This window comes from Atta colombica, unplaced genomic scaffold (genome assembly GCF_001594045.1).
Source record: "Atta colombica isolate Treedump-2 unplaced genomic scaffold, Acol1.0 scaffold72, whole genome shotgun sequence".
NCBI classification, from domain to species: domain Eukaryota; kingdom Metazoa; phylum Arthropoda; class Insecta; order Hymenoptera; family Formicidae; genus Atta; species Atta colombica.
In genome coordinates, this window is record NW_017259564.1 from 626,356 (window position 1) to 638,319 (window position 11,964).

Below are 11,964 nucleotides of genomic sequence, written 5' to 3' on the forward strand. Positions count from 1 at the left end.
TCATTTTTCACATTTCCGTTCTAGAAAAAAAATTATATGATTCAATTCTAGATGACGTCACAATCAAAGGAATTGTGTTGTGGAAAGTCATGAAACGCGTCGCACTCGACTGGGCGTGTTTACTCTGAATGCTTCGGATCTTCGTACGATTGTGGGATTATACAAGGTAAGAAGACTCAAAAATCAGTTATCAACGTATTGAAAGTCTGCTCATATAATAAAAGAATCTTTCTAATCTAAGGAAACGTAAGATTTATTTACACGAATTAATAAGTACTCAAAAGAAATGGAAGAAATACAGTGAAAGCGGGAAAACGAAAATATATGGCCTACGCTAAAGTGTTCAAAAACATTCAACAGTGATATTGTAATTCGAATTGAGAGAGAGAGAAAAAATACGCACTTTTCGAAAATGATTACCATTCTTCAAACAATGACGCCAATCATAATCGCTTTCTGGTTCTACTGCTTGTTGGGCGTTGTCGGTCAATATGAGTGGCAAGCTCGCGATTCCTTCGATGAAATCCGTATGCAGATGGATAAGGTGAATGAAGATAATTGTCAAATACAGCACCTCGGCGATTTGTATTTGCCGGATGACTCGGTATCGCATTTGCCTGACATAAAGGACATCAACATCAATCCAATATTTCCGAATCGTACAGCTCTGTTACATCTTCATAACATGGCACTCAGCAGGAGCTTTTTCTGGAGTTACATTCTGCAATCACGCTTCATCCGACCAGCGATCAATGATACTTATGATCCTGGCATGATGTACTATTTCTTGTCCACAGTAGCAGATGTTTCTGCTAATCCATACATCAATGCTTCAGCTATCTATTTCTCACCTAATATGTCTTATTCGCCTTCCTATAGAGGTTTCTTCAATAAAACTTTTCCCAGATTTGCACCACGAACTTTCAGGGCAGATGACTTCAATGATCCTATACATTTGGAAAGAATATCTACTAGAAACACATTCACTGTACAGGATTTAGGATCATTTCCTAATACCAGACTCAGTGATGATTACACTACTGATTTTTATCGTATAAACGAATGGTATGTGAAAGTGAACAGTGAAAACTATTGTATTAAAAAAAAATTATCTAGCAAAACTAATTCCTTTTATAATATATATAATTGTCTATAAACTTTTATATTTAAAATAAATTTTATTAATTGATGGATATAGAATCATATATTCTACTTGAATTTATTTATTTATAGGTACAAAAAATGGTTACCAGATAATGTAGGTAAAAGACATGATACCAAAACGACGTATCACATTGAAATTCGTTATGCTAACAATACAAATGAAACATTTAACTTCCATGGTCCACCTGGTAATGAAAGAACTACAGAAAGCTACTTTAGAATGTCAAGTTTGTATTTATTTTCATCATTTAATTTTATTATGCAGCTGCTGATGAATATCCTGGACCTGTACAATGGACTAGACCTTATTTTGATTGTGGCCGATCAAATCGATGGCTTGTAGCTGCGGTATCACCTGTAGCAGATATCTATCCACGGCACACTGGTTTTAGGCATATTGAATATCCAATATATACTGCTGTTTCAGTGATGGAAATGGATTTTGACAGAATAGATATAAACCAATGTCCTAAGGGTAAAGGAAACAGTGGTGACAATAGATTTGCTAATACCGCAAGGTGCAAGACTGACACTACAGAGGTATATATATATATATTTAAATCCTATTAAATTTATTAATGAACGATTAACTAATACATACATATGTATTATCCAATCTACAGTGTGAACCGATACATGGTTGGGGTTTTAGAAGAGGTGGATATCAATGTAGATGTAAACCAGGTTATAGATTACCGACCGTCGTACGACGACCTTATCTCGGTGAAATAGTGGAGAGAGCCACACAAGAACAATACTATAATGGTTTCGATTGTTCGCGAATCGGCTGTATGCATTAATTTGATTTGATTTTATTTTTTTTAACTTAATCACAGTATTGCCAAACACAAGAATTTTTTTAACAAGAATTTTATTCTGCAGGGGTTCATAAAATGCCAGTACAATGGGAGAAAGCAAAACCATATCTCAGAGAAAAATATCTCGAGCAATATCATCATTATAAGAATTATTCAACTGGTTCATCTTCATTACAGGATACAAAGTTGAACATCGACCAAGCTCTTAAATTCATTTTGGGTATGAACAAGGACACTTGCAAGAAGTATGTTATCCTGTTAACACATTGTACATTTCCTATTATTAAGATATTCGAATTAGCGCAATTTTCAAATTGATTTCAGTAAAACGTTACCAGAGTTAATGTTACGTGGAGACATTAGTTTTGGTGCAGAAGAGTTTTTCGAAAATGAAGCGAAAATGGCGATCAGATTGGCAAACTTTATCAGTGCGTTTCTACAAGTATCAGATCCCTTGGAAGTTTACTCTGGCAAGAGAGTAGCCGACAGACCGCTAACAGAAGATCAAATGATAGGGGAGACATTAGCCTTGGTGCTTGGCGATACAAAGATATGGACAGCTGGCACTTTCTGGGATCGTAATAAATTTACCAATAGAACATTCTTTGCCCCATACGCTTACAAGACACAGTTAAATACACGCAACTTTAAACTCGAAGATTTAGCTAGACTCAATAAAACAGGTAAACTAAAATAAGATGATGATTAATGAAGAAAATGGACTAATTAAGACCGAAACGTCTATATTTTTTATTGTTCTTTGTACTTTTAATAAATTATTATTGTTCACTGCCAACATCTTGCGTAGTACTGTATGCTCTTTATAATATTGTTTTAAAATAAAATAATTTATTTACAGATGAAGTATACACGAAAAAGAGTTATTTTCAAGCATTGAAGCAACGTTGGGCAACAAATTTTGATCAATTGGAGAAATACTATATGAAGATAAAGATTCGATTTAATGAAACAGGAGAGCACCTGAAAAAGTACGAGCATTATCCAAATCATTACAGGTAAAAAAAATGTCATTTGTTAGTGCAAAATTCGAGATTGTATTTTGTCAATGTGCTCCAAAGTGATAAAGCAGTGGGGTATTAAAGTATAAAAGGATTACGTTCCCGAAAGCTTGGGGGGAATCCAATCTCTAAAGTACAATTTATTCTAATGTATGGGAATGCGGCGAATGGGCTGTCTGTGTAGGGCAGCAAATCTAGACCATGGACATTGGACAACTCCGTACTTCGATTGTAACGGTACGAATAAGTGGGTAATTACTTATGCATCCCCATTTTTCGGCTGGGACAGCTTGAAAGTGAAACTGGAATTCAAGTAAGTGTTCTCATCGGAATGTAATCACACATAATAGGAAGGAGTGCACTGTGTATTTTTGTATGTTTGTATGTATGTTTGTATGTATGTTTGTATGTATGTTTGTATGTATGTTTGTATGTATGTTGTGTACATATGTACGTAATGGAACGTATGTATGCATATATGCATGCATGCAAACACATGTAGGCATGTGGATATGTGTATATCTGTATATGTTTGTGCGCATGTATCAAAGAAATTTAATATGAGAGACACTGTAGAGACACAGAACCAGTTTTGTAATAAAAAGGGAAGAAACGAGAAAGATCACATTTAATAGTAAGATACTTACAGGGGTATCGTAGCTGTTACTATGGATATGCTTCAATTAGATATAAACCAATGCGATGATAAATTTTACAAACCAAATGCATTCAAGGATACACACAAGTGCGATAGAAAAACATCATATGTAAGCAGGCATCATTCTATTTTATTGAATAATAATGTCTATATTATATAAATGTAAAATATTGAATTTTTATATTTCATAATTTCAAAGCACTTTCATCAAACTAGTATAATATTACTTACGTTAATAATTTTAATAATTTTATTAATTTTATTAATAATAAGTTTTAAACACTTAATTTCCATAGTGCGTACCGATCCTTGGAAGAGGATTTGAAACAGGTGGATACAAATGTGAATGCAAACAAGGTTTTGAATATCCATTTGAGGATTTAATTACATATTATGATGGACAATTAGTGGAAGCTGAATTTAATAATATCGTTAATGATAAAGAAACAAGGTAAATTCATTTTTTTACATTTTTTTCTCTTTGTAATTGTACAGAAAATACATGTTTGTCTTAAAATTATCTATTAATAATTGCGTAATAAATGATTTATAAATTTTATAATGATTATTATTATTGTATATGATCTATAGATGTTATTTTAGATATGATATGTTCAAGTGTCGATTAGCTGGTGCTTCGTCAATTCAAGTAAATTGGATACTATTATTATCAGTATTGATGATATTCTTTCTAATTCAAAGAAGAGTTGAAAACATTTTTAATATTTTATGAGACAAAGTAGCTAGTGCTACAATTGCTGTATTAGCAATTACCTTTTTTTAAGCCGTCCATTATAAATGTAAGTACTACTAAAGATATTTAGGATATCTCAAACCTACCATACCATCTGCTAATGGCAGATTCCTGAAGTCATTTTGAGATGAAAAGTTTAATGTTGGAATTATAATAGTTTTTGAATTATACGTATTTAAAGGTAGCTAATCATGTCGCTTAAAGTTTGCACATTTATTAGATTGACATTTTGTTCCACAGTATAGTGCAAAATCCAATGCCAACATTTGAACTCACGAACTTTAGGTGATATAATTAGCTAACTGTCACCATACTGAGATCACTGACCTATGAGATCGCCTCTCATGAGCAGATAGAGCGAACTAAATTGAGTCGAAAAATTTTCTACCATTTTGCAATTTTCGCAATACTTTAGGAGATATTAATTTCTAAGGATCACTAAATAAGTATGTATCCGCGGACTATTGCCAAGTATATCCATCTGTCGCGATTACTTGTTATGCGAGGAATGCTTAATAAGTTCTCCAATTGAGTTATGGCGCTTAATGCATGGCTATTAGATAGTTCCCGTAAATTTTCGACAGTTCAATCCGTTCTATCTGTTCACGAGAGGTGATCCCATAGATCGGAGACACCTTATATATAAGGATATCTCAAAATAATCGCCAAATATGGACAGATAGAAACTGAGTCGGAAAAGTTCTCTAACATTTTATAATTTTCGCAATAATTAATAAGATATTAATTACTAAAAATTATCGAAAATTGGTCTTCAATAATTTTGTATTCAAATACTATCAAATGCTATCATTACAAAAAAACTGCAAGAAACAAAAATTATTTATTTTATAAAGCTTATGCGTTTCTTCCGTGATGAAGTGGATTGCAAAATTCATCAGAACGAAGAGCAATCTGTTTATTTTCTTTATTATTTATTTACTGTTTATTTTCTTTATTATTTATTTTCTTCTCAGAGCTCTAAAAATTTTTTCAGAATTTTTTATCAACTTTTTAGTACTGCATTTTCTTATTTTATCATGAGAAAATAATAATATTAAAAAATTCTGAAAAAATTCTAAAAAAATTCTTAGAATTCTATAAGAAGAAAATAAACAATTTTTATCTCTCTTGCAGTTTTTCTGTAAAGTTGATAGTATTTGAATAAAAAATTATTGAAAATAAATTTTCGATAATTTTTAGTAATTAATATCTTATTAACTATTATGAAAATTGCAAAATAGAGTAGAGGACTTTTCGACTCAGTCTATTCGCTCTATCTGCCCATGAAATATTTGGTGATTATTTTGAGACACCCTGTACACACACACACATACACATACACGCGCGCGCGCGCGTACATACACACATACATACATATATACAAATACAAGGGTATGCTCATCAGATGGACGAGTTTAAAAGGCCTCTGCGTAGTAGCCTGTCTACACGTCACATTCGTGCAATCTCGGTTATGTTCGGAGCACTTTGGCCAACTAAAATATGATTGCCATGATAGCTATCACGTTTGAAATTGGTATTGCGTGAGTGATAGCTAAACATTATGAAAATTCTGCATGTTCTCTTACAAAAACAGTTAGTTATTGTTTAAATTAAAGTTTTGGCTGCAATGACTGCTTGTGCAGTGAAGTGCAGGTATCACTTTATCTTTTTTTATTCTTCATTGAACAACAAAAACAAATGATACATCATTTTATGTGTAATTCGAAATCGCACTGTTTAATGCATTGAGGCACGCTATTATGATTTACTTCATTTTTAACCGTTTGAATTTTAATAATGACACAGTATATACAATAATAACTCTGTCGGCACCTTTGATGTTAATGTAGAGTGCGCATGCATAAAATAAGTAAGTTATCTAGCAGTTGTCATGGTTACCACTTAAACTTCTTTCTCTTTTCATCCTTTTTTCATTCTGTCAAAATTTCTCGCAAAACGAATTCATTGAAGTAAGTAACGTGTGAAAAAAGTAAATGCTATTGTAGGAATATATTGGAGAATATTAGAGAATATTATTAGCATGCGACGCAGATACCTACTATTGCAATAATTTAAACTTTATGAAAATTAATAAAAATAAATTGTAAATATATTGAAAAATAAAAAAATATAGAAAAATTAGGAAAAATATTAAATTAACTTAAAAATATACATTTGTATAAAGAAATATTATATATCTATGAAAATATTATAAGAAAGCTGATATAAAAGAAATTTATATATGTCCAAAAAATAAGTTCAAAATACAGTAAATAAAAAAAAATTTTTCTTGCTCGGTTTGCTATGTTACTTTTATTCACTTTTTCACAAATTAGATCACTTTCTCGAGGTTTTTCACACAACATTTCACCAAATGGACAATACATATAATACAAATGTTTAAGTGGACATTGAAATGCTCATTTAAATAGAGAAAGAGAGAGAGAGAGAGAGAGAGAGAGAGAGAGAGAAAAAATAAGACGGGGAAACTTATTTATTTCATACGCACTTTTGGCCAACATAAAATCAGGAAAGCGCTACTGTATATACTGTGATAATGACATAGTCAAACTACAATTTTCATTGATTGTCTGGCATTACCATGCGTAAGAGCATACCCTCGTATTTACTATGATATACACATAAATACGTGTTCCAGAAATGAGATATGAGCCGTATTGGGAGCGTAGAATGAGTCAAAGGGGATAAAAGAGTGTCTTGCACTATATTTTAGAATATTCGCTTCATTTTTGATTTATAAAATTTCTGAATCGAATCGCTCATATTCATGGTACGGCTCATCGCGTCTCAATGGCAGCGGCGCACGACGAGGCAAAGGATGATTGCTGCCTAGCATACCTTATGTATTTCATCGCGCTTACACTATCTGAAAGTGTTATTTTAACTGAAATTTTTCTTATATATTTTTTTATCGTTATAAATTATGTTATTTAACGCGACTAAATACGTTTTAACATAATTAAGTATGTTAATGATTATAAATGACGTAATTAATTAGAGTGTTTCGCAAAGCGTATGTCGAACATCGTTATGTTTTACTTATGATGAAAGGGATAACATGGTGTGTGCAGTTGGATAGTGTCTCTCTCTAAATCTCCACCGTCTCTTTCTATGAATGTTGCCGAATGTCGCGTAAGGTCTAGTTTACAATCAGTCGGGAGATGTCGTATGTCGTGCCGTAAGAAATTAACCAATCATGGTCGATTGTTTTTTTCATATTCAACTGTGATTCAATTTCTTACGGTGCGACAACGTCTCTCGACTGATTGTAGACTAGGCCTAGGAGACAAAATTACCAACTGTGAAACATGAGGCGGTGTATTCATAGTCTGTTTTTATTTTAAAATAAATGCTAATACAATTCTCGGATTGACTTATGACATCTTAAGACTGTACTTAAGACATTATTAGCATTATTATTAGCATATTAAGACTTATTAGCATTTTATTAGACATTATTTAAGTCAGTTTTAAAATAAAACAGACTGAATACCGCTCTATATTTCGTGTTTCACAGTTAGTAGCCTTTGTCTCTTATGCGACATTCGACGACATCCATAGAAAGAAACGGTGGAGATTTAGAGAGACATCATCCAACTGCATACCAGAGTTGGTACATTATTAAACATAATGTATTATATATTATACCGTTTTTATACCGTATAATATTATACGTTATACGTATTACATATATAACATATGACAGTGTTATACGATATATACATATTATACATATGTATTATACGTACTATATGTAAGAAACTATTCGCAGCTCTAAATTCGCAGTCCAATCCTGTTGCATACCATGTTATGCCTTCCATCATGGTTTTACTTGTTAGCTCAGGGCTACAGTCCATTTGATGCTAAATACTTCGAAGCATTTTTTGATTGGTTAATTAGTAAAATTCTTTCTTCCGATTAGTCAATCAAAAGCTTCGAAGTATTTGTAACGTTAAGTGGACCGCATCCCGGATCTACAATAGATTTTTAAGACTTAACCCACAAGAAATGAACGAATTACAATCAATTATTCTTCGCATTCGACTGTTGGTCAATTTCTTATGGCTTAAGGCTTAAAACACCTATTGGGTGCTTTCCATTTGATAAGTCGACATAAACGTTCTATCCTTCTATCCTTCAGATAGTGATAAAGGTAAAACGATACTTGTGATACCAAGGATTTAATCCGGAATGTAAGAACTACAGTCGAACGACAGGGGAATGCTCGACAGTAGTTAATTGGTTCTTATATTCTGATCCGGATTAAACCCTCGGTGGAAACTAAGCCATTGGTTAACCGTGTGACTATTGTAAATGAGGCTTTAATTTTGATAATACATTTAAAGAATGGTGTACTAAGCTGATACAATACACATCTAAATGATTAATTAAAGTCATATCATGTATACATTTACACGCATCGCCGAAATTAAAATAATTTAATAGAAAGTTACTGATTAGTACGCGTATTAAGTGCTCGGTGTAAATAAGGTCATCGACTCAAAGGGTTTTTTAAAATCGAAAATTATAGCAAACATCCTAAAATGATATAAGACTTTTTTATTCCCTTTAATTCTTTCTGCGTCTCCAATGCTATTTGTATATCGTATTCTTGATACATATATATTACATATAAATGAATTATGAATCAAATTATTAAATACAATTTTTGTAATGATAAATGCACATGGGACAATAATTTATTTTTATATTTTTATATTTATAATATATTGATTGAATTTCATGTCGAAACTCTGCATAAAAATTTTCGGAATTTTATGATAACGTAATATTGAAGATAAGAACATGTGTGTTTATTTTTTTATTCATTTAATTATAATTATAATGAATGATGCGAATGACATTAAATGATCTGATAGATTCAGATAGATATAACTGAGCTATAATCCGTCCAAAAACAAATTCATTATCCACGATTGTTTTCGAATCTCCGACACTAGCAGTTTATGTAATATAATTGAAAAATATTCTGTAATATGAATTGTTTATCATAATATCTATTAATATTTGATAAATATACTTTTGTAGAAACTTATATTCTTATTAAGTTAGCTTAAAAAAAAATGTAGAAATCCAAAGCAAAATTTCCAAGTAAAATTTATCAAAAACAGTGCAAAACGTTAATTTTATCAACAAAATATTAACAGAGAAATACATCAAAATCTGTTAATAGAAGATTGCATATTAACTGTAGTCTATTGTTAGATTATCTCAATAGACTTGAAAGCGATCACACACAAAATGACATAAGCTGCATAGCATAAGGCCATTGGATAAACATTTAACATAAAAACTATATTGATTTACATAAGATGTTCATTAGTTCAGCGATTTTATGCTATTATGCAATTTATATGTCATTTAGGACTATCCAGGGACTTAGATCGAAATGAAATTTCGAACCGGTTACGATCGGACACGGTCGGACTATATTCAATTTTCGGTTTTGGTTCCGATTCCAATTGTTTTATCAATAACAGTTTCGGTCTTTTTCGCTCTTTTTCAGTTCAGACTCGGAAAAGTTCGAAATCCAAGCAGCTCTTTTATCGATAACGATAATCGTAATCATTTAGATTTCAGTTTTTTTTTTAATTACGTAAGTACGAGTGTATGATTATTATAGAAAAAGGTAATACAATAAGCATAAATTGCATATAAAAATTCACGTTTATGAAAGGAACATTTTTTAAAAGAAATCTGGAATGAGAGATGTGTAAACACTGTAATCATTTCTTTCTTTTTTTGCACTTTTGTCTTCTACGTCAATGTCAACAATTAGCAGCGTTTCAACTGTCGTTTTAATTGTTTACAGCTTGTTGATAATTTTCTATAAAATAACTTATTAATCTTACGTAAATTATTATAATCAAGCAAGGAAATAAGAAAGTAACACTCCGTGGACTGTAATATTGCTTTTTAAGACTTCTAAGTAATCGACTGATATTGTTAACATTTTGTTTATTATATATACACTCATAAACTAAAAGGTTGTAGTTTTTTTTTCATGGATTTTGGAACTGTCTTACGTAAAGATGGTTAAATCTAAATAGTTAGATCCATAAAAATCAATCACTCGTAACAGGTTGCATTCCGAAACTTTTTTCATGTAAAATACTGTCAGAAAAAGTGTTACAACTGTTCAGTTGATGAGTGTATAAGAAATTGGAATTGCGCTCGATTTGAATGCTTTTAGCATTTCTATCTTTGTCTAATGAAGAATAAAGACAGGATATTTATAAGTCGACTCGACGATTGTACCGAAGAAGTTAAAAAACTCGAACCGAAAAACTTTTTCAGTCCGATTATCGGACTTGCATAATATTTCGATTCGATTATCAGTTTCGATTCGATAAAAATAATGATTACGAACCAGTCAAAGTCTCTGGAATTACTGTAGACAAAATTCCGTAAGGTTGGAATTAGACTACGCATTGAAGAATGAGATTAAAGATTAAAAGATTGATGGTTGACCAAGCAGAATAAAAGGAGTCAAAATTTCTTTGTCATTGGTGAAATGTGTCATTTCAATCTTTAATCTTTAATCTTAATCTTCAATGCATAGTTTGATTCCGGTCTAATAGCATCCGGTTGAAATTTGCCTTATGATCCAGATAATCAAGTGAAGTTTAGCATGTGAAACAAATTGATGCATTGTATTGTTTTCAACTTGTTTTTAATTTGCTGTTATTGGAATCTAATGTGAACTGAGTTAACATCAGGAGGGCAAATAGATTTCATGAGTTTACGAAATTGTAAGAGTATACATTGAGAAATAATAAACTCGTCACGTTGACAACAAACTGACGGCACGCCATGCACGCATGATGACAACGCATGATGACTTGCCAGCAGTTTGCTGAATTCTAAAGAAGACTTTACGTGACATCAGAACAACAATTTGTTCACTTTGGCTTTAATTTGGTGAAATTAATACGGAATATGTGACAGCAAAATGGTAACATATTGCCCTTATTTGACTATCTGGGGAATAAGTTTATTATTATTTCTATTTCCGTTAGATTACGTAGATCTAAAATAATATCCTGTTTGGTTCATCGGCTTAAATTTACGCCTGTTACGGAATTTTGTCTGCGGTAGCCGTTAATGTGTGATGGCCTTTGTAAAATATGATGAGTTTAGTGCAAACATAAACAGTTGATATCAATTTGTTGCAATATTATATTCTAATCGAATCTACTAGTAAACTGATATTGTTAACATTTTGTTTATTATATATACACTCATAAACTAAAAGGTTGTAGTTTTTTTTTCATGGATTTTGGAACTGTCTTACGTAAAGATGGTTAAATCTAAATAGTTAGATCCATAAAAATCAATCACTCGTAACAGGTTGCATTCCGAAACTTTTTTCATGTAAAATACTATCAGAAAAAGTGTTACAACTGTTCAGTTGATGAGTGTATAAGAAATTGGAATTGCGCTCGATTTGAATGCTTTTAGCACTTCTATCTTTGTCTAATGAAGAATAAAGACAGGATATTTATAAGT

The 11,964-nt window shown here is 31.5% G+C and overlaps 1 protein-coding gene across 1 annotated transcript; it reads left to right on the top strand.

The window, feature by feature from the left end:
* The first annotated feature begins 62 nt into the window (after positions 1 to 62).
* Positions 63 to 4,616, top strand: LOC108692458. The gene is made up of 12 exons (XM_018200706.1): positions 63 to 166; positions 242 to 1,065; positions 1,234 to 1,352; positions 1,430 to 1,704; positions 1,788 to 1,953; positions 2,047 to 2,227; positions 2,307 to 2,665; positions 2,842 to 2,998; positions 3,186 to 3,314; positions 3,651 to 3,768; positions 3,956 to 4,110; positions 4,263 to 4,616. The coding sequence occupies exons 2-12, from the start codon at positions 413 to 415 to the stop codon at positions 4,390 to 4,392; spliced, it is 2,442 nt and encodes an 813-aa protein (XP_018056195.1). The 5' UTR covers positions 63 to 166; positions 242 to 412; the 3' UTR covers positions 4,393 to 4,616.
* Positions 4,617 to 11,964: the final 7,348 nt, after the last annotated feature.

Coding starts and splice junctions, on each gene's coding strand:
- LOC108692458 (XM_018200706.1), top strand. CDS start 413: ATGATTACCATTCTTCAAACAATGACGCCAATCATAATCGCTTTCTGG. Junction 2,666..2,841: donor AGCTAGACTCAATAAAACAG/GTAAACTAAAAT, acceptor ATTTATTTACAG/ATGAAGTATACACGAAAAAG. Junction 3,769..3,955: donor GCGATAGAAAAACATCATAT/GTAAGCAGGCAT, acceptor TAATTTCCATAG/TGCGTACCGATCCTTGGAAG.